Source organism: Ornithorhynchus anatinus, chromosome 13, assembly GCF_004115215.2.
Source record: "Ornithorhynchus anatinus isolate Pmale09 chromosome 13, mOrnAna1.pri.v4, whole genome shotgun sequence".
NCBI classification, from domain to species: domain Eukaryota; kingdom Metazoa; phylum Chordata; class Mammalia; order Monotremata; family Ornithorhynchidae; genus Ornithorhynchus; species Ornithorhynchus anatinus.
Window position 1 is genome coordinate 13,943,970 of NC_041740.1, and position 23,836 is coordinate 13,967,805.

The window sequence follows — 23,836 nt, forward strand, 5'->3', positions numbered from 1 at the left end:
TGGGAGTTAGAAAACTTAGATTCTAATCCCAGCTCTGCCACTTGCCAGTTGTGTGACCTTGGATAAGTCACTTGTCACTTAACTTCCCTTATCTGCAAAATGGAGATTTCAGTACCTGTTCTCCCTCCTACTTAGACTGTGAAGCCCCGTGTGGAACCTGATTATCTTATATCTGTCCCAGCACTTAATGCAGTGCTTAGCACATAGTAAGTGCTTAATACCACAATTATTAAGAATTGTTATAAAAGAAAAAAATCCATTACATTTTAACTTGGCTACACTACTGCATAGCTTATGAAAGATAAAATGTTCTTGGCTGGCACCTAGTGGAGCATTTTAAAATTAGAAAACAGATTCCAAAAACCTACAGCTTAAAGTCTGGGAGACGACTCGACAGCATAAAACAAGTAGTAATTGTATTTATTGAGTACTTTCAGTGTGCACTGTACTGTACTAAGTAAGTTCTGGGGAAAAAATTCACAAGTGTCCTGAAAAACTTAAAAGGAGTAAAAATGGTTGGTTGAGATGTTTATCTCAAGATCTGCAAATTTTCCACACTCAGCAGTTTTGTAAAACTCTTCCTTCCCTTTTTTTCCTCCACATGCTGTTGGATATATAATCTTCTTGGTAGCTTTTCTTTTCAAGGATTGGATTTGTAAGTAATATACCTTTTTAGGAGTTATTTCCCATTTGATTAGGACCTTAAATTTGGTTTCTTGTGATGTGGTGTACCAGTCTCCCCCACTTCCTGCCAAAGAGTGAAACCAGTCTGTATTTAGGATTCAAATTAGCCTCAACTAGCAGTTCAACACTACCAGCGATGAAAGGGAAGACATTTTAAGATAACTTTTTCCTTATACATGCAAATATATCATATATCTACTTACTGGAAGTACCCTGATTTTTTTTCCCTTGGATATCTTATTCAGAAAATGACTATGTAACATTCTTTTTAGGTTTTTAACATTGCATGATATTGACAGATGCATTTCACAAAGGAATTCAGTCATGACCCAAGATTTCAGTTGTTAATCGGGCCAAGTTATGTTGCCAGAATATAAATTTTTTGAGCCGATTATATCTCAGTTTAACAGCTGATGTTCATCAGTTATGGACTCTCTCTACCCTTACTACTGCGAGGGAATGTGGGAAAGGGAGATTTGCGGTTATCAATGCAAGAGCTGTGGCATTGAGCAGGGCTTGTGGAGTGAACGAGACTTGAGTGGGCCAGCCGTGCCCACAGCCGCCATCCTCGTGGAGAAGGTTGGAGGTTTTCCGGCTGGGGTGTGCCACTGCATCCATACCCGTCTGGAGGTTTCCAACCCTTCCATTTGGCTCCCTTCAGCAAGAAAACCTTCGAAGGTTTGCCATGCGAGCTGTGTGGCAAAGACTGCAAAATGTAGGTTGAGCCAAAAAAAATCATTCACTATACATAGTGTAAAAATGGTACTTTCAGGGTGGCCTAGTGGATAGAGCACTGGCCTGGGAGTCGAAGGACCTGGGTTCTAGTACTGCTCTTCCATTTGCTGTGTGACCTGGGCAAGCCACTTCACTTCACTGTGCCTCAGGTCCCTCATCTCTAAAATCTGTAGCACTTTGAACAGTGCCTGGCACATAGTAATCACTTAAGTGCCATTAGTGCTATTATTGTGATTATTAGTATTACTGTCTGTCGACTGACCTGTGGAGGGACATTTTAAAAATAAGAAAAATTGTCAGGGATAAGTTAAAGCACATTTTTAATGTACCAAGATCTGCATACAAAAATTCTAGTTTTGTTGTGACTGATCTAATGTGACCCATATGAAAAACTGTATATAGACTAGTCCTGATATGACTGGTTTGTCAATAAACACAGTTTCCTCAGTGTTTAATTTTTAATTTCTTTTTTCACATATTTCTCTCTCCTCATTTGCTTCCCAGTTTCTCTCATTTGATATTTTAAGAGATGTCCTGAAAATTAGAAGGGTGAAATTCCTCAAACAAATGACATTTTTTTAAAAATTCATAGACTGAAGGGATATGCAAGAACCCTAAGGGCAAGCCAGAATAAATTTACAGTACCAGACAAATAGCTTTTTACTGTTGCTCTATGAAGGGAAATGTAGGGGTAGTGGTGATTTGCGAACAAGAGAAGGTGACTCCGAAAAGACTTTTGTGAGCAGCAGGAGGAAACAGGGCAATAATCTCATCCCCCTAGTTTCGAGTCAAAGTAGGTAGAGGGAGGAGTGGGTAAGGTAGTTACTTTTTCTCACCATTTGCCTTCCCCATCCCTCCTACTCTACATTTTCACCCAAATCTGTTTAAAAGCCTGAGAGCTAGCTCACTGCCTTTAGTTCTGCAACTGCCCATGCAACATCTCAAGTATCGTCACTCCATGGGCAACAATCCGTTATGACATAATCCCAGTGAAAGCATTAGTGATGACTAGACAATAATATTTGAATTGTAAATCGGACTAAATTGGTTTCCTAATTTGAAAGGTTGATCTTGCTAAATGTTTTTAATATCTAGTAATTCTGGAAGTTGTCTCCTTTTTGCTTTTTGCAGATATTAACAAAAAAATAGTGCAGTTATTATTTCAAGCCTTTTCTGCACAGTGAGGAAAACTAGATTCTTGGTTGAGTAATGGATTCTGAGCTATGCAGTGTTGACAGCAAATCTTTCAGGTGTGAACTAAACTATTTGATGTGAATCTGAGTGAGATGATCTGACACTTTAAATAAAATCTTACTCTTTTTCAACCAAAATTATTGCTTTTGCCATTCAGTAGTAAGGAGCTGTAGTGTTTTCAGGGGTTCTGTGTGACTTATCCAAATGACCCAGACAATACATATGAAAAAGACCTTGTGGTGTTTATTTAATTTTGTGCTGAAGTTTTCTTTTGAATTTGAAAGCTGTCTGAATTCTTGTTTCCATAGCCTACTACACCACCAAACCAAGGAAGGCCAGATTCTCCTGTCTATGCTAATCTGCAAGAATTGAAAATATCTCAGGCTGCACTCCCACCTCTTCCTGGGAGCCCTGCGATTCAGATTAATGGAGAATGGGAAACTCACAAGGATAGTACAGGACGTTGTTATTACTACAACAGGGGGACACAAGAAAGAACATGGAAGCCTCCTCGTTGGACGAGAGATGCCAGCATAAGCAGAGATTTCCAGAATCCAACAGATCAAGAGGTATGATTGAGTAAGCAGTCAGTGGCAGTCAGCCTTGCTTTGCTTTGGAGAAAAGGTTGGAATGACATCCTTTGTCTCCATGCTCATAGCTGCGAGGAAGGGATAAATTATTTTTTTCTTAGGTTCAGGTTTTGTCTATGATGGTGCCATCTACTAAAATTTTGCAATATGCACATTCATTATCTCTGTTCTTACACAGTTGTAAACATTACAGTGAATCGTTTACAGAGCTGTCTGCACCTATTTATAAAATATCCTGCTTCCATTGCCCCCATTCCACTCAATAGTATAGTCAGCCCCCGATAGAAGAAAAACCTTGTGCAGTCTCTTAGGAAGAGTAGGAAAAAAAGAGATCAAATTTTAAGTCAGCTAAAAGTGGCAGCATTTTTGGACTTTAATTCTTCCCAATTTCCAGCCAAATCCTTTGCAGGTATCTCTACATTTAATTCCCAGACATACAGTCAGGCTTGTAGTTTAAGGCTTAATTCCCGGACATACACACAGTCAGGCTTGTATTTTGTTTACGGCCCAGTCGCCCACCAGTGCATAAATAAACAACTTTTTTGCCACCTATTTGATAAGGGAAGGAGGTAGGTCCTGTGACTGAGCTGGACTTCTATTTAAGCTGGTCTTTTTGTACTCTCCCAAGTGCTTTGTATAGTGCTCTGCACACAGTAAACACTCAATAGATAGCATCAGTTGATGGTTGCTTAGTGGGTAGTTATTGTTGCATTCTTTTAAAATAATAGTGGCGTTTGTTAAGCATTTTCTATGTGCTAAGCCTTATATTAAGCACCAGTGTAGATAATATCAGTTTTACAGGTGAGGAAACTGAAGTCCAGAGAAGTTAAGCGACTTGCCCAAGGTCTCTGAGCAGGCAATCAATCAGTGGTATTTATGAAGTCAAGTGGAAGAACCAAGATTAGAACCCCAGTCTCCTGATTTAGACCTGTGATTTTTCCCTCTAATTCAAGCGGCATTTCCTAGTGCAAGTGTTTTCTAAAGTATCCATCATTTTGTTTTTCTTCTCTAATTCCCAGTGGAAAATGCATAAAAATAAGCACAATCAGAGGTAGTGATTAAGATGTCTTCCAATTTTCCTGCTTGTATAAGTCCAGTTATTACACTCGATTCTTCATCTCCTTGCTTGCAATTTGAAATTTTAAAACATTATCATTAGAAAGCAAAGTTAACTATAGAATAATAAAGTGGGAAAATCCCTTGAGCCCAGAAAGGTTTCCAGGGGAAACAGATCACTTGGGCCTCGTAGAAAGGCCTTGAAAATAACTCTGGAAACAGTTTTGGGCACTCCCCTGATGATAGAAGCCCAAACTCACTAGTTTGGTTGTTCCCGAAGGGAATACTGTATTCCTTCCCAGCCACAGACTTTGGCAAGGGCTCTGAACACACCCCTCTTTACATCTTTTCTTGCTTCCATCAAAAATGAAGAAGCCTAGGGATTATAGTGCCTAGAGCTTGACGTCTGAAGCATGTGGAGGTGAAATTATATGGTGGCTAGTGATTGGAGAAGGAAAAATGTGGAGAAATCAGTTTAACTAGCAGGTCACTGCTATATTTTGAAATATGATGTCAAAAAAATCATACTGCTAGTGTATTTTAAGCTAGAGTTTTTGTGTTATGTGGTATAATGTTCAAGCCCCAATCTTTCAAGTGTGCTGCCCCTCAGATCTGGCTTGAAAATTGCAGTAGCCAACTCCCCAGATTCCCAACCCTGGGGTTTCCAGTCACTCATGTCTGAAATATCTGGGCATGCAAAGTGTTCTGACCCACCACCATCACAGAGGGTAAAGGGATGAGAAAGCCACTGAACCCACTGAGTTGCACCTGTCCCTTCATTCTGGCTATGGGCATTTAAAGGAAGCTCACTGTTCCCGTTTCAGAAGATGTGTAGCTAATTACTAGTAAATGTTAGGGGCAAGATGTGGCTTCATTCTGCACCTTAAATATGCCAGGTGGAGCCAGGCCTCATGGACCAAAAAGCCACACATCAAAAACCTAATATATGGTCAAGAGCTGCAGGTGGAAAAAAAAAATTTCCTTTAACCGTAATAATGGTCAGGTGTTCCAGGGATGGAGTGGCCAAAAGTAGATGTTGCAAGGGCAGGTGGGGGGCGGGGGCAAGTTGTAGCAAGCAAGAGACCGAGTCAGGGGTCATATCCTCCCCTTGCCTGGCCCAGCTGGACAGAAGTCCTGCCACTGCTGCCATAAAAAATGGAAAAGTGATATGCAGCAGCCTACAGCGGCAGTGCTGAAATAATGAATAAAGCATATGGTTTGCCCTTTGTCCTCACGAACCTCAAAGCAAGTGAAAAGCCATATGTGGCTCATGATCAGTAGCTTAGCCTCCCTGAAATATGCTGTCTGCTTTCCATCCTTTGGGGATTATCCGGGCCAAGTCTCTACTAATAATAATGGGGTTTTGTTGAGCACTTACTTTGTGCCAAGCACCATACTAAGTGCTGGGGAAGATATAAGATCATCAGGTCCCACATGGGGCTCATAGTCTAAGTAGGAAGGGAAAACAGGATTGAATCCCCATTTTGCAGATGAGGGAACTGAGGCACAGTGAAGTGATTTACCCCAGGTGACACAGCAGACTAGTGGCAGAACTGGGATTAGGACTCAGGTTCTCTAACTCCCAGGCTCATGCTCTGTCCGCTTCCATGTTTTCTTGAAAAATTAATCTAGCGAGTTCCCTTTCTCTGCTTGCAAGGGAAAGCAGTGCTCCATGTGTTTGATTAGACTAGGGAATGTTAACTAATTCAGTTAATATTTTTTTAAAGGAAAGAAAGTGACTCAGTAAACACTTTAAAGCACTCTGAAAAAAATGGAGTAGGCTTTAAAGACAGAGAGGTTCTGTGCCATTCAGGTAAGGTCACAATAAATAGGATTATGTTACTTGCCCAAACAATTAGGCCATTTACACCACAAAAAAACACTGTCCCAATTTCCCTTCCTTCTAACATTGGTAACTGACAGCATGACTTGCCAGGCTCAGACACTCACTCACAGTCTGTCCAGAGAAGGTCCAGGGGAAGAGACGTTTTTATTTAACTGAGGCTGAAAATGCTTCAAGCCTAGCAGGTGAAAATTACCAAGCCTTACCTTCTGATTTTTGTTATTCTTCCCCTGAATGTAGACCAAGTATGCAAGACAAATGATGTGCTGGGGAGAGGTCGCTTCAATTTTACACTTTATTTCCAAACAGTTTATCTGTTAGTGCAGCTATGGCCTCATGCACACAAGCAGGAAAATGAACATTACCCTCAGCCCAGAGGAATCAAGGATATAGTGCAACTCCACATCACGTTCCTAAAGTATTTATGACTTCAGGATTTATAGTTATTGTTTGTGGTTTTCTCTCCCTTTTTTTTGCCCTCATTGAACCCTTTAAAGTGTAATATAAAACTTCTGGCTGGTTTACCCTTCTTAGGAATATCTCTTTTGCATATTTACAGTGGTCTGGAGGAAGGCTTAGCTGTGACAAAGGTCTTGTATAATTTTTTTAAATATATTCATCTTTTCCTGATCAAATTCTGGGGGATTTTTTTGGTGCTTCACCAGTGACTGTCTCTTCTCCAACTTTCTCAGGACCTTTCATCCTTTTTTCAAATTGGCTGGTTTTTCAACCTTTTGTCAGCATGCTTTGATGTTAGTGTGTCAGTTCCATATTTTTCTTCGAACAACTTTAGGGTCCACTGCCATGAAGAAAACTTGCAAGTAAAATAGTACAGAATTAATTTAAATAAGGAGCTTGAAAGCTATGGTGTCCTATAGAGCTACCTCACGGAGATTATTTGTGGGTTCTAAAAGCATATTTATTTTTGCATGCCCTGATTATGGTTGGGTGTAAAGAAGGAAGTGCTTATTAAAATAAACAGCAAATTCCATCAACACTAGTGGCCCTTGGGAAAGGAAAATCGCTGGAAGTAGATGAGTAACCTATATAAAATAATTTCAGTGTTTTCTTTTTAAAGGCCCTCTCTACCCACTTCTCAATGCTTTCTGTCACAGACGTCACTGATTAAGTAGAACTTAGTGAGATGTTCCAAAGACCCTTTAAAAAGGTTTTTAAAAAGTATCTAGGTAAAGAATGAGTGGGGTCTCCCATTTCAAATTATTTTTTACTCTCACCTTTGCAGTAGACACATTGAGCATGGTAAAATTGCTGGTTTTGTGAATGTCATTTCAGACTTTTCTGTGCTAACTGGCTTTTTGTTTTAAATAGATGATTTTCTTACTGGTTATGTAAAGGTTGGTTAAAAGTATCTACCTTCATGGAGATTTCTGCTTTCGAATGGTCTTAACCCTTCGTTAGACCCTTTGGGCTTTTAATTTCCTTCCTCCTTTACCTCATGCATAAGGATTTCTTTTCTGCATTTTACAATTAAACCTATAATGCTTGATGGGAAAATGAGACATTCGATTAGACATATTAACTGAGACTTGATCATTTCAGCGTAATTGCAAACACTGAAATCAGGATGTTTTTATTGTGATTCAGTGAAAAAATACTCCCATTATACTTCTGGACTTGCTCTGATGGCTGTGAGCAATTTAGCATGTTTTGGGGATTAGAAATCTTGACAAAATACCTGGAAACCTCTGTGGTTATTATTTTGAATTCTGTGGGAGTTTAGTAAAGAGCAAAAAAAGTTCTCAACTCTAAATTCTTTAATAATGATAATAATAATTGTGGTATTTGTTAAGTGCTTATTGTGTGCCAGGCACTGTACTAAGCACTGGGGTGGATGCAAGCAAATTGGGTTGGACACAGTCTCTGTCCCACGTGGGGCTCACAGTCTGTCTCCATTTTACAGATGAGGTAAGTGAGGCACAGAGAAGTGAAGGGACTTGCCCAAGGTCCCACAGCAGACAAGTGGCAGAGCTGGGATTAGAACCCATGACTCCCAGGCCCGTGCTCTATCCACTTTGTCATGCTGCTTCTCTTTAGCCCTCCAAGAACCAGATATCAAAATTCAGAAACCGTAATTATGGCTTTGTATTAAGAAAAAGTAGGAGGGGATGAAATGTCAACCTTAACAGTTTCTGAGAATTAAATGCTATTTACATTTTGGGTATTTTTCAAAGTTATTGTTATTATCCACATTTCCCATTCAAGAGGCTTTGGAGCACTTCAGAGCCTCTTAGAATTTTGGAACCCTGAAACAAATTGTATGATATCTGCTTGCAACTTAGTATTTTGACCAAAGACTGAATTTTTCAGCTGATTAAAAAAGAGTAACACCAGAAATGATATTGTTTTCTATATGAGGTGTATCAATGTAAGATTTTGGTGTTTAAAGTCTTGAATTGCAAAATGTTCTAAGAGACAGGTAGAGTTTTTAAAACTTTTACCAATTTCTGTCTGTATAGCTAAGATTAGGATATTCAAACTGATTTTCTATATGTTTGTAGTCTGGTAAACTTGATATTTTAGTTTTTGAACTGCTTCATATTTCTACTCAAAGAAAAAATTCCTTGTATGTTTCTGACTACTTATAGCTTCTTTCATCTGAAGAAAGCCACCAAAGTTCTTGTTACAGCCAGTCAGATAGTAAGTGTGGCTCTTCTCCAAGGGGTTGGTCAGAAGAGTTGGATGAGCGTGGGCATACCTTATATACCAGTGACTATACTAACGAAAAGGTACATTCTCCTTTCTTTTTCTCATTTAGTTCAAGTTGACAGATTCTTTGTATAAAGTAGCTGTGTGTGAACCCTTAATAGCAAAAAACTCGTGGAAAATATTTGTCAGAAAATATGATTTATAATGAGAATGGACAGTTAAAACTGTCACCAGCTATGAATTATGGATTTTAATAGTAAAGTTCTAAACTCCAGCAAAGCAAATGATATTTATTGTAGTATGTGTACTTGAATAGATATCTTCATTTACTCTTACATTAAATAAATCTATTCTTTTTCTTATGTATTCTTTGGAGATAGTGCCTTCTGTGTTTTGTTTTGTAGGGTAATAAGTGCTTGTTGTCATCCCATTTTCTGTTGAGATAGCTATTTTCTTGCTGTATACTTGATTTGGGGGATTTTTCTGTTATAAAGAACAGGTAAGTACTTCAGGTATCATTGCCTACTCTGCTCTATAATTTTACCTGTTTTTAAGGCAAAATATATTGTAATAATTGTAAAAATACAAATATGAAGTATGGTATGCATTAATCCTAGGAATAGGTGGTAAGTCCCACACTTAGGGTGTGTAGTGCTTTTTGTCTATCAGTAGGAAGAACTAAGCCTTTTGGAAAGTCTCTTCACTGTTTGGTGCAAGCTCTGTTTTTGTTATTAACCATTTGGCTTTTGTGGGACAAAATTAATTTACTTATAGTACATCTTTTCTCCTTATTCTGAGCATTACTTAAAATGATAAAGGGGCTGGCTACCCTTGGGAGTTGGGCTTTCGGTTCTCTGGTGATAGTCAACTGAAAGGCTTTTATTTCAGCCTGTGTCCTTGGGGCCCTGCACAAAGGGGCTTGTACACAGTGTTGGGAGGGGTGTGTGTGTGTGTGTGTGTGTTTGTTCATCAGTAGCTGTTCTTCCCTCCAGCTAATTGTAAACTTCTTGTGCTAGTATGTGCTTATGTAAACTTGGTCTCACCATCACCCTAACCCTCCTTCTCCTACCCTCCCAAACACTGGGAATGAAAAGGTCTGGCACTTATGATTTGGGGGACTTAACCCCCCTAAATATTGACTTCTTTTGAGAGAAGTTGATATATAGGGTGAAGGGACTTAAACTGCCTAAGGAAAAAGTACCATTCAGTTTTATTAATATATCCACAGAGTCTTTCTTCTCTAATTTGTATTCTATACACATACCCATATGGGTGTTGATTTGTGCTCTGCTTGGTCTTTGTACCTTTTTTTAAAAAAAAATTTCAGAGATGTTTGTGATTGGGAGAGGTAAGACAAAGGTAAAGAAGGTTAATTGGTTTACTGCCAGTTCTGTAACACAAGTTGTGTTTCTGAAGAACCTCGTGTTTGCAAAACTTTGTGTAACAATATTCACACTTTGACTGTTGAGCACATGCCCCAAACTATTTCTTATGACACCACATCCTCCCTCTGTATCCAGAAAAATGTGTGGTGTAGGAAGAATGTTCTCTAATTCCTCAGTGGTCCATCCAAAATGTGTAATGAGAGCAGATGTTATGAAAGAACTGATTTATACCTGTTTCTCAATAATGGCCTCAAGATCAATTTTTTTTTGCAACTTTTAGTCAGCTTTTTTGCAAACTGTGGAAGTCAGTAGTCTTCAGTAGCATTAATCACATTTTTTAACTTAAAGCTACTTTGTTTCTATTGTTTTCTGTTTTCACAGTGGCTAAGACATGTAGATGACCAAGGTAGACAGTATTTCTACAGTGCAGATGGATCCCGATCAGAATGGGAATTACCAAAGGTAATTGAGAAATAATTCAGACCCTAGGTCCAGATTCTTTCTCTGCAATTTTGTTGAATCTCAAAAATAATCTTTTTCTCAAGAAGATTATTTTAGAAAAATTCTGCACATATGCTTAAATTAATAGGAGCCCACAGCCCTAATAAAAGGCTCTGCTGTCCTTTGGAAGTACCATACTATTTTGGTGGGGATCTTATGTTAAATGTCAGTTTAATCTGAAATTTAATTGCTCTGTTTACATTTGCTGTTCTTATTCATTTTTAACCTGCAAAATGGTTCTGGTTCAACTACTCCAGGAATCTTTCATTCTTTGGATTGTTTGATTTTTACCTAACTAATTTATCATCCTGCTCTATAAAGATGACTTACTGCATGCTTATATATAAGGAGTGCCTATAATATAAAGTGTGTAATATAAAAGGCTGTGAGTACAGTAGGTAACAGCACAGCCAGCTAAAAGACTTCTTTTGGCATCTCTGCAGTTGGATTCCCTTTGCATTCTTTAGGCTCAATGGGCCATGCTCCTGAGTTTTTTTGTTTTGTTTTGGTTTTTTTTGTGGTATTTGTTAAGCACTTACTATGGCCAAGCATTATACTAAGCTCTGAGGTAGATGCAAGCTAATCAGTATGTACACAGTCTGTGTCCCATTTGGGGCTCATAGTCATAATCTCCATTTTACAGATGAGGTAACTGAGAAGTTAAGTGGCTTGTCTAAGGTCACATAGCAGACAAGTGGCAGAGCCAGGATTAGAATCCAGATCCTCATCCTCTGACTCCCAGGCCCATTCTATTTCCACTAGTCCAAACTATGGAAACCAGTGGATTCAGCACTGTTGGGCCCGAAGGGAGGATGCCTCAATATCACAGTTCAGTGTTGTCAGGAAATAAGATTTGTAGCTTTCTGAAAAGTTCACATGGGGGTTAGAATCCTCTTCAGGGTTGTTCCTACTGGATTCAGGGCCCTGGGCAATTAACCTGTTGCAGAACCCCAACCAATTTTAGGAAAGCAGGATTGGAAACACTTTGAGTGGATATTTTGCCCTCAAATCTTTCCTTCCTTTTGCCATGGTTTTTTGCAGTACTGTTGGTTCCCAGCAAGTGGGACTCCAGTAGCTGTTGCTGCAGTCACCAATGAGGCAAGAATAGAAGCAATTGTGTTTCTGAGTCGCTAGTGTAGCTTCCCTCGTACCTCGCCTAGAGGTGGCCGTCTGGACTTTGCTTGCTAGGGGCTGAGGGGCCCCTGACTGATTTTAGTAGTGATAGTTCTGGCCCTCTCCTAGCAAGGCAAAAAAGGGTTGGAATTCTTCTCTCTGCTGCTAGTCTGGTTTGTCTAACACCTGTAGCTAAACTTAGGAGAAGGAAGCAAGTGGGGATTGAAGGAAAGGAAGGGATGGAGAATTCCAGTTGGCTCATTACTGCAGAAACCAGAAGCATGACAGGCATGCCCAATATAAAGCTTCCCTTAATCAGCACCTAGAGCAAGGGTTGGGGCAAAGAAAGTCATGGTGAGCTTTCTTCCTTCCCTTCCCTGTATTTGCAAGTCATCTTAGGTATTACTGTTCCTTTCTGTACCCATTTTTTGTATTTTAAAAAATATCAAAAGCACTTAAACAGATCTTTCTGGAAATGGTGACACCATCAAGCAAATATTCAGACATTTGATCTAGTCTGTATTCTCCATGTCATATTAAACCCCAGAGATTGGATGTTGTAGGCATTGCAGTGATTACCCCCCCAACCCCAGGGATGCATTAACTTTTTCCCTCATAATATTTTCATGCTTTTTCAACTATACTTTCCAACTATAGATGTGCAACTCTTTTGAGTAGATTTGTTCCATTTTAATGACATTTTAAAATGCTTCTGTAGGCATTATGGTCCTTTGTTTAAAGCACACAATTTCTGTGGGCTCCATAGGTTGCCAGTTTAAAAACAAGCTTATCCACAGCATTATTTTAGCTTTAGAATTTTTTTCTTATACTTAATATTAATTAATGTTTCTGTGTGAACATGTAACATTTTACCTCACTTCAGGTCTTTCTTGGAAAAGCTTTAGGTTTTTCTAGAACCTAAATCAGAATTCAGAGAAATAGAAATAAGTGCTTTATTTAAGAAATTTTCTCTGACCACAGTCATTCAAAAAGATAGGATGGCATGTAGAGTGAAAAAGAGTAGGTCATAGATAAACAGTAGATCATCACCCATGGAATATCATCTGCAGAAGAAGGTAGGGGACAAATCTGAAAACCTTGCTTCTGAATAACCCCCAAAGAGGAGCGGAAGTTGATTAAGTAATGGAGGGCAAATGCGAGGAACATTTTGCCCACACCCCACACTATCAAAAGGCCAGTTAGCCTGGTTGCCCATTTAAGCTTTTCCCTTTGCAGTAGGCATTTTGAGCATCATCCTTCCACAGGAAATTGTTTCTAAAGGACTCATGGTCTGAGTGTGTATCCAAGAAATAACTCCTTCCTGTTTGACAGTAGACTTTAATTATTATAAATGATCAAAAATATTATGAAAACAGGAGAGGTAAGAAACACACTGTAGGCCCCCCTTCTTGGGGCTTGGGTCATGTCAGAGAACTTTGGAGTTAGGGGAGGAGGTGTCAGAGCCAAACTTAGGCTGAATCCCAGAACTCCTGGACTCGGTTTTTTTTTCGAGTGGGATCTCATAGCCCCAACTATCTGGTCATGAGCCGGGCCAAACTGGAAGTAACCTAGAACTTACTTTCTGTGATGCATGGCAGTGTCCCATTGGTGCCTGGGCACTGGGGTTACTGTGAAATCACAACAGCACCCCCAGAAGTATGATCTGGTCCCCTTTCAGGTTGGCTCAGCTAACTCTGCGTCCTTGTTGCAGCACTGTGGCCTCTGTTGGACCAGGCCCTAAGTTTCTTTCTGTGCAAGGTTCTAAATTACATCAGTGGCTCAAACAGTTAACATCTTTTTGATAGGGACAAGGAGACACCTAAGCTATAAAAAGCTAATTGGAGGTCAGATGTTATTTGGGGTTTTTTTGGTTTGTTTTTTAAAAACTAGACCTAGCCACCACCAAATAGCTATTCACTGGTCTCTATCTCTGGTTTTCAGGACTAGCATTTCTGAGAAATCTTCCCTTTATCCCTTCTCTCCTCTCCCACCCCTCTAGTGGTCTTTCCCCTAACTTTGCCTAATACATTTCACAATCAAGCTTGAACCTAGAAGTCCACTTTTTTGGAACATTTTACTTTATTTTATTTTTCTGAAAGAAAGTACCTAACACTAGTGTTTGGGGTATTACGAGTTTGCGGTCATTGGATACTGTCGGCAAGATAAAATAACTTGTTTAGAACTATGTATCATCTTGAATTATTGAACAGAGTGAGGTATTCTCATTTTACAGATGGGAGAAACCAGATTAACAGAAGTCGTTTCTGAAGATAACACAGTAAGTTTTTAGACAGGATCTATGATTTGAATTTTGTAGTCTGATCATATGCTTTAGTATCCTTCACTACTTTTCCTCCGTATAATACAAATAGCATTTGTCAAGCACATAATAAAGATTCCGGGAACAACCACTGTAGATTGAGAACTCAGGCTATATTTGGCAAGCAGAGTAAAGATGATTGAATAATTTATAGATTTTTCCCCTGGTATAAACACTGTGACCCATGTTGTCTTTCCAGATTGAATTGTCTATAGAAATAGCATTTCTAAATTGAAAGATTTAGAATCAAGTTGTCTTCCCAAATATTATTGGCAATCAATTTCCATTTTAATTTGGATGTTTTCAACTCCTTAGAGAAATGAACTTAGTCTTGTTTAATTCATACATTCATTCATTCAATAGTATTTATTGAGCGCTTACTATGAGCAGAGCACTGTACTAAGCGCTTGGAATGAACAAGTCGGCAACAGATAGAGACAGTCCCTGCCGTTTGACAGGCTTACAGTCTAATCGGGGGAGACGGACAGACAAGAACAATGGCAATAAATAGAGTCAAGGGTGAAGAACATCTCTTAAAAACAATGGCAACTAAATAGAATCAAGGCAATGTACAATTCATTAACAAAATAAATAGGGTAATGGAAATATATACAGTTGAGCGGACGAGTACAGTGCTGTGGGGATGGGAAGGGAGAGGTGGAGGAGCAGAGGGAAAAGGGGAAAAAGAGGGTTTAGCTGCGGAGAGGTAAAGGGGGGTGGCAGAGGGAGTAGAGGGAGAAGAGGAGCTCAGTCTGGGAAGGCCTCTTGGAGGAGGTGAGTTTTAAGTAGGGTTTTGAAGAGGGGAAGAGAATCAGTTTGGCGGAGGTGAGGAGGGAGGGCGTTCCAGGACCGCGGGAGGACGTGGCCCAGGGGTCGACGGCGGGACAGGCGAGACCGAGGGACGGCGAGGAGGTGGGCGGCAGAGGAGCGGAGCGTGCGGGGTGGGTGGTAGAAAGAGAGAAGGGAGGAGAGGTAGGAAGGGGCAAGGTGATGGAGAGACTTGAAGCCTAGAGTGAGGAGTTTTTGTTTGGAGCGGAGGTCGATAGGCAACCACTGGAGTTGTTTAAGAAGGGGAGTGACATGCCCAGATCGTTTCTGCAGGAAGATGAGCCGGGCAGCGGAGTGAAGAATAGACTGGAGCGGGGCGAACAGATGCATTATTGGTCTGAGTAGTGTTTTAAGTAAAAGACCAAGGAATATTGAATTATACTATGTGTAAATGAAGCATAACCAAACAAAACTAATTTAGTCATATGTTGAAGTTAAAGAAGGGGTAAAGCGCAAACCTGTGCTTTTCAAGTTTTTCTTTAACTCTATGTAGAAGAAATCATGAATGAAAGCTATAAGGTATAATGATTAGACATACCTAAAACCAGATACAGAATCCTTATTTTCTAATTTAGACTGAATAAATATGGATATCTTAATGGTGTTGTCTATTGAAACCCATTATTTTGTAGCCAAGGAGTAATGGCATCTAAGCTGGTAACAAATAGGTCTTATCCCAATAAAAGTCAGCCTGACCATGTAACCATGCAATCCAGTATCGAATATCCAATCTGAAATAAATAATGTATCTGGATAACCAGCATACCAAAGGCTCCCAATGGGGTGAAATATATAGATTTTTGGGAAAGTTCCTCTCCAATCCTAAAATGTTCTTATAGACTCTTTACCACTAGGGGACTAGTGAAAGGTTCATGTGGGAGTGGGAATGTTAGAGGAACAGCTTACAGAAGGCCCCATAACTGACATTATAGCCACTTGTGCCAGAACCAGCCTTGAGAGAGTGCTTGGAGAGTAAGGTATCCAGTCTCATCAGATCCGTATCATACAGAGCAAAACACTGGGAATAGTAAGTGCTCAATAAATATGATTGAATGAATACCATTAGCAATTAGTAATAGGAAACAATTACCTTTCTCTCTCCCAGTGCTTGCCCTCCCCAGTGCCTTGCTCCATCATTTCATTGAGACTGCTTGAACTTAAACTAAATGAATACTTCCATACTGCACTAACTGCAGATTGGATGCTTATTAGACTTCCTTTCTTTATCGGCTAACCCTTTTTTCATGAGCCAATGGTTTTGAACCTCAATGAGGTGGAGTGAGGTATGATCTTTGTGTCAATCTATTGAAGGAATTCTTTACTCTCTTGTCTTTCCATTCTAATAAGGGCTTTTTTTTATGCATTCCTACACAGCTATTCCAATATTAGGTTTTTGTACCCACTATCATAAACTGTTTCATGATGGAAAGTAGCATTTTAGCCATTTTACACTCAGTATCACAGATATTATTTGATAATTTACTGTTTTGCTAAGCCTATTTATCTCAATCCCTAGATTAATATCTGATAAATACAATGCTGCTTTCAATAAAGGTTTATCACAATTCTTGTTTGAGAAGGTGATATGAACATAAATGAGGCAGCGAATGGCCATATTTATTTAGGCTCTTCTAGTTTAGGGGATTTCTGTTTCCAATTTCTACAACATTTCATTAAGCCATGAGAACTTGTAAAAATGAATAGGAAATACTTCTCTCTTTAAATATCACACTCAATATGTTTGTAATGCTTTCCCTATGAGATTAAAAAATGTGCTTGGAAAATTTGCCTTTTTGATTTTCTGATGCACAATACTTAAGTTCATTTGTTCACTAAGCAGTTTAGATTATCCTTGGGGAAGCAGGGCTCTAAATTCTAATAAATATATGTTCTTTTTTTGAAATTGACCTTTTTGCATGAATAGCAGGCAATACATTATTTTATATTGTAACTTTAGGCTTTATATCTATTTTTAAATCTGTTCTTTCATCTAGGACAACTATTTAATGTAACTTCATTCACCTGGCTATATGCTAGGACTCTGAATTCAGCAGATCTTTGGTTAGGTAATGCCCACACTGGGCAGTTTTGAATTTTATGGCACTCTTTCAAGAAAAGTTTCTTAATTGTTGTCAAACTATTTTCTGATCTTCAAAACTTTATCATTAAGTATTAAGCCTTACCTGTGGGCAGAGAAATGTAGTAGATCCTGAGGGAATTTCAGAAGAATATGGAAGGGGAGGGCCTATCCTAAATAAGTTTGTCATAGAGGAAACAATATCTACAGCAAAATGCAGCTCTTATAAATGATTTAATCTTTTGAGAATAACAAAAAAAAAGCCAAATGTCAAAAGGTTAAAAGCTTGAATTAGTGCAACAGGGACCATATCATGCACTAAAACTGTCCATCTCTTCTATCCCCCTCCCCCATATGTGTGTGTTAATAATAATAATGTTGGTATTTGTTAAGCGCTTACTATGTGCCGAGCACTGTTCTAAGCGCTGGGGTAGACACAGGGGAATCAGGTTGTCCCACGTGGGGCTCACAGTCTTAATCCCCATTTTACAGATGAGGGAACTGAGGCACAGAGAAGTTAAGTGACTCGCCCACGGTCACACAGCCGACAAGTGGCAGAGCTGGGATTCGAACTCATGAGCCCTGACTCCAAAGCCCGTGCTCTTTCCACTGAGCCACGCTTTTTCAATGACATTTTCAAACTCAACTAGTACAGACCCTCATGAGGAGGGAAGGTTTCCCGTTATGGTGGAAAGAGGTGAACAGGACACAGGCTTCTTAGGACAGTTAATGTTTGTGAGTTAATGACTCCTATGATTATGCTACCTAATTCCGTTTTTAAAGTTTCATCACTTGTTTTCTGCACAGCCTTACCTAGTGAGCATAAGTACCTTCTGTAGCAACACTGGCCAGATAGGATAAGTTTAGGATCATATAAAAGTGTGTTGTGTATGTGCCAGAGCATCAACCTCATTGCAGTTGCTGTGTATGACTTTAACCTTGAAGTCTTTGTCCTAGTATACTTTTGCTTAATGTAGAAAGAGACTTCATTCTATTACCTCTCTTTAATGAATTATACTCTTTGTGAAAATGTGGACTATGGAAAGTTCCTCAAGATACCCTGGGCTTCAAAGAAGGGAGTAACACACACTCAGACCCAATATGAAGAGTTCAGAATACTGGGTAAAAGAAAAAGGGAAGCATTAGGAAAGGTCATTGTCAGAGGGTGCTGAATGTCAAGAGCTGGGCCCTGAAGTTGAAGTCATTAAGCCGATCATTTAAATTTTGGATCTCTATGTGTAGAAGTAATAAATACTTGGGAATATTATAGTATGAATGAAGTGTTTCCAAAAAGTGAATCAATTTCTCTTTATTTGAAACATCACACCTGTGCGTTAAAGCAGGGAAAACCAAGGCATGTTGTTTTTTTGTTTCAATTACTATAGCTACATCAAAATTTTAAATTTAGAAATATGATTTCCTCTGACATGGACATTTATAATTTCAGCTAAATATTGTATTGAAAATAAGCCAAATTGAAAAATCACACACCTGCCAAATCTCTACACTGTGCTACAATAGTCTGTTGTGAAAAAAGTAAATGTGTGAATTTCTCCATGCTCCAAGGCATAAGAGATTTGCATCTTGTTCATTGTACTACTATTGTACTTAGAGGCTTCTGAGGTTTTACATATATGATCATTGGATTTCTTAGTTATTCCCTAAGAATTCCAATAACCTGTTAATTTTAACTGCAGTAATTATCCTTCAGTTCTACAAAAGTAGAAGACATGTGAAGATGAGCAGTATGTTAGATGCTGTGCAGAATAGCCCTTTGCAAAAGACTTATGAATCACACTGAAACTCACCCTCCCTTCTGCTCAGAATTCATTTATTTGAAAGGCCAAAACTTAGAGGTGTTTTCTCGACTTCCTTTGAGTTCAAATACTACTGTAGGAAGCATTTCCAAATGGAGTAACAGAGGTTACAGCTCAGTTCAGAATCTCTTTCATGGCAGTGCAAAGTGCTGCCATTACCCATCAGGCTAACTCCTGTTTGTTTCTTTAAAGAAACAAGCAACAGAGTGTTTGGCTTTCAACTCAAAGCAAGAAAAAACAGAGCTAATACAATTGTGTAACTGTTTGTGTTTTCAAAGCCTTTCAGTAGTCCGTGGCATTGTAATAACTTATTGCCTTTTTAGGACAGGCAGATATGTTACCAGGGATTTGTTATGTCAAAGTTCTATTTGTGTTCTTGTTATTTGTAATGCACTTTTATTTTTTTTTTAGCTTAATGCTTCACAACAGCAAAGAGAAATAATTAAAAGTAGGAGCCTGGACAGGAGGATACAGGATCCCATAGTATTAACCAAGTGGAGGCACAGCACGATTGTATTAGACACCAATGACAAGGTAGGAATATTTAGAAGAAAGTGCTAGAATTGTGGCAAGTTCTTTATGTATTGTGTTTTTCAATAATGTCTACCCATTTATGACTATACTTCTATCCCATACCAAGTTTCTCTGGTCTACCCAATTATTAATCAATAAATCATATGTATTGAGCACTTTCTGTGTGCAGAGCACTGTATTAAGCACTTGACAGAGTACAGTATAACAGACACATTGGTAGATATGTTCCCTGCCCACAATTAATTTACATTAAATGATGATCTTTCATTTACATACCTGATGAAATATAGCTAAAATTACTTATCATCCCATATTTTAATGGTTACCTTGTATTCAAAAGAGTAGCTGCAAATGACTTTAATGTTTTTAAAGTGAATTTTATTGTTTAATTTTGGTATTGTTAAAGAGCCAAATAGGTTACCTTGCTTGAGACAAATTCTCCCAATAAAATTGAGGAGGGGTAAGTTCAAAATGTGAATTCTCAGGGTCAGCTGGGAAAACAGTAGCTTATCTTGCCTTACAAGCCATTTAAAACCTGTTCTATGCATAAAGAGAAATAGTGACATTTGCTGATTTATAATCACTACCTATTGATACAGAGTATTGATTGGCGATCCCTCTAGGGCTGTAATGTAAAGAACGGAGAAATCACTTCTACGTAAGACAACTGACTGAATTAGCAGAGTAGAAAATGACCAGAGTTGTGGCATCCTGGGAAAAAAATTTTTTGTCATACTGGATTCCTTGAGTGTATTTAATGTGCCGGTTAAGTGGAAGATATGAGGGCATTAGAGACTTCAGTTTAGAGGCCTTCAGATTTGAACCAAGTTCTTGTTCTTTAAAGCTTAATAAGAGGAACAAACAGTGTACAGGTTTAGGGCAGAGTGAACCAGTTTGGATACTTGAAAGTTTGACCATACCATTTGAACCAGACAATTCTACTGTAAATTTTAACCAAGGACAAAGTGACCTTTGTGTTATAAGGAAAAATGGCGATCTGGCACTCAAGACTGTAATAGGTTTAGTATTTGGTATTTATTATTGAGAGAATTGATGTGAGTCAAAAGTCTTGTTTGTCATCCTTCTAAATCTTTGCCTTTTGACACAGGTTGATTTTTGTCTTTCACTTTTTCTGTGCTAGCTTGTAAATAAAGGATTGTAACCGTTTCTTTGCATACAGTTAATGCATTTCTTTCACAGCCTACCTCCATCACAGATGAGTAAACCAAGGAGGAAAAGAACATGACAGAAAGTGATTTTCCTTTTATCTCAGACTTAAAAACAGATTATATATATTGTGAATATTTTAAAATTTTCTTTTTGCAAATTAAATTTAGTTTTTTGAGTAATTTTTTCTCTTGATTTTCATTTGCAATTTTTGAATATACAAAATATCCTAGATGTAAAACAGTGAAGATACCAGGGAATTTATCTCTTGAACCAGGTGTCACTAGCCATTTTACAGTTCATTTTAAAGCTGATGCTGTCTTTATTGAACTCCCACTGTGTGTGGAGGGCTGTGCTAAGTCCTTGGGAGAGGACTGTATCATTAGGGACATGTTTCCTGCCCTCAAGAATCATGGTTTCTGATTAATTATATATCAATAAATTTGCATACTCTTAATTACTCTATCTCTCTGTTTCTCATTTTTTAAAATTTAGATTGCTCCCTTTTGCATAAAATACTTGCTCCATTTTGCTCCCATCTTTGTCTACCGTTTGTTTAAAGGGGAAAGAATATTCCTCCTTACCATCACTTGTCTGTAGGTTACTGCCTTAGAGATAGGCTCAGCTTCTGTAGCATGTTCAGGAAAGCTGTGCTTCATGTTTTAACCAGATGAGGTTTATTTCAGGATTCCTGAAGATCAGACCAGAACAAAGCAATTGCTCTCCTGTTAAGTGGGTTCTCACAATTAGCAAATTTGTTAAAAGGAACCATTTCTATGACTAGCAAGGAAACTGTGTAACTAAGATACCATGAGAGGCAAAATTCACAAGAGAGTGTAAGGGAATAGCTTTGATAAATATGTCACTGGAAAAATTAGGTTGGAAAATATTTCCTCCTAGTCAGAAAATTTTTTTCTGTATATTGTTATGTGTCAGTTATTAGGTAATTGTGATTCCTTTTGTTTTAATTTGGTTGCTAAGTGGAATTTTTTTTCCCTCACTAAAAAATGATTTCCCAGGAAAGAAGTTGTCTGATTTTTCAGACATTCTCTTGGATAGGGGTTTTAATTACCGTTGGTCTGAACCACAGTTCCTTTTTGCGAGCTGTTTAATTTTCCCTAAAATGAGCCAGTTTCTTTTTCAGGAGGGTTTTTTTCTCCATCTTTCTTATGGACTGACTCAGTGGCTCATTCATTTTTATGAGACTTTTACTGCTTTTCATTCATTCAGTCATAGTTATTGAGCACTTTTTAGAGTGTACAAAGCACTGTACTAAACACTTTGGTTATGGTATTTTTCATTAGCCATGGATTACATAATTCCCTGTTCCTTTTTGCCCACTAAAAGAGAATGAGAGTTGTAGTTACTTCTGTAAACAGTCTTGGAGGAATTTGACACAATAGTATGTGATATTCACAAGTCATTGCATTTATCCGAGAAGCAGCGTGGCTCAGTGGAAAGAATCCGGGCTTAGGAGTCAGAGGTCATGGGTTCTAATCCCAGCTCCGCCACTCAGCTAAGTGATTTTTATCAAGTCACTTAACTTCTCTGGGCCTCAGTTACCTCATCTGTAAAATTATTATTATTGAAGTATATCTGGGTTAACAGGAAAAGGAAACAAGATTGTCAGCAGTTCCAGAATAATAAAAAACCTAAAACACAAAATGAAACCTTTTCAGCTTGTCCTTTATGAATCACTCACACTGCAGATGATTAGTTAAGTGACAGCATGCAGCCTTTAGTATTGGTAGGGTATAATGACTTCAAAGAAAATAATTTTTTCTTGTTGCTCTCAGATCATTTCCTCAGTCTTTAGAGATTTTAACATTTTCTTTTTAGCTGAATAATTAATATGTAAATTAAAGGTGTATTCTTTGTGATTCTTTGATGCTCTCCAAATTTCCAACCCCTGCAAATTACATCAAATTTAATTATAAATTACTTTAAATATTAATAGTATTACAGTTTAAATTTTAATTTAGTCATAATTGAAAGTCATTACAAGCACTTGTATTTTTACAGTTGCTATCTGAACAGAGGAGTAATTCCTCTGAATGATCCTTTTCCACTACTGGGTATTTGTACCTACAGTGCCTGGAACAAGTTAATATGATGAATATCATTTATTTATAACCAAAGCATAATTTATAAATCCATAAGATTTAAGCCATTTTAAAAGTGCTTATTACAAATTTACGGAGCACATCAATTTGATTCCTGTTGAGTTACTGTAGCCACAGTAATCTAATCTAATTTCTTTTGGTTAAAAGAAGACCACATCTAGTAAATCCTTTGTAATTCAGAGATTCCTTTCAAAATCCAGTTTTGGAGGGCCTGGTTTCAAACACCAAGGAAAAATAAGGGGAAAGATTTGTAGTTTCCCCTCTTCCATCTCCTCACTGTAATAATAGCATTGTGGGCTTGTGTGTGTGTCTGTGTGGTGGACGTAACTAGAAATCCTTAGAACAAAATAACTTCTTGAATTTACTTATGTTTATTTTGTAGGAATCTCCAACTGCTTCAAAGCTCTGCTTTCCTGAAAATGAATCTTCTTCCTCCTCACCAAAGCACCAATCAACAGTTAGTATACAAGTAGCTGAATAATAACAGTTAATTTTGATCATCAATTTAACATTTGTTGGCTTAAAATGTAATTTTAATTATTTGTACATGTAATCATAAAATGCATTGAATCTTGAAACACTGGTGAATTTGGCTTTCATATATAATTAACTGACATATGAAAAAATGTGATTTAGACTGATTTATCATATCTTAAAATACCCATTGGTCTTTTATGACACATTCTCTGATTGCCTAAATTGACTGGCCCAGACCTTTAGAAATCACTCTTCTGAACTCAAAATCACAACTGCCTTTTTGTAAACTGAAGTGTATTTTGTTACTTTATAAAACAGGCTGAAGATTTTGATTTCTCATATCTTGTTTCTTTTTTTTTTTACTACTTATTTGGCAGTAAGAAACTAAAATGCGCAACCATTTTGAAGTAAGGCAGAGCTAAGAAAATGTTAAAATTCAGAATGAGCTAAGAGGAGAGTCATTTTACGCAGGTCAACTTTAATGTCTTTATCGATAAAGTGACTGGCTTCTCCTATGCAAAAATAGACTTGTTGATTATTTCCCTAAATAGCGTGATTAAAGTGGTCTATTTGATTTATGCAAAAGCTCTTTGCAAGTCAAAATCATTGATTAGCATTCTTACCCTGACAAACATCACCTTTTAGTTCAAATAGAAAAGCCAATTTGGCTCAAAAAGAGAGGGGCTATTTAATTTTGGGCTATGTGCAAAAAAAGTAGAATAAAT

The 23,836-nt window shown here is 38.1% G+C and overlaps 1 protein-coding gene across 9 annotated transcripts in view; it reads left to right on the forward strand.

Moving 5' to 3' along the window:
• The window catches only part of ARHGAP12 (Rho GTPase activating protein 12), a 94,291-nt gene that overhangs the window by 44,399 nt on the left and 26,056 nt on the right, over window positions 1-23,836 (forward strand). For 3 of the 9 annotated variants that reach the window (XM_007667799.4, XM_007667802.3, XM_007667800.4), the window contains exons 4-9: window positions 2,922-3,182; window positions 8,709-8,849; window positions 10,536-10,616; window positions 14,002-14,046; window positions 19,222-19,344; window positions 23,017-23,091. In XM_007667799.4, the coding sequence (XP_007665989.1) occupies window positions 2,922-3,182; window positions 8,709-8,849; window positions 10,536-10,616; window positions 14,002-14,046; window positions 19,222-19,344; window positions 23,017-23,091 (726 nt within the window). The remainder of the gene's footprint in view (window positions 1-2,921; window positions 3,183-8,708; window positions 8,850-10,535; window positions 10,617-14,001; window positions 14,047-19,221; window positions 19,345-23,016; window positions 23,092-23,836) is intronic. The other 6 variants (XM_007667801.4, XM_007667803.4, XM_029077605.2 and 3 more) reach the window with 5 other exon arrangements.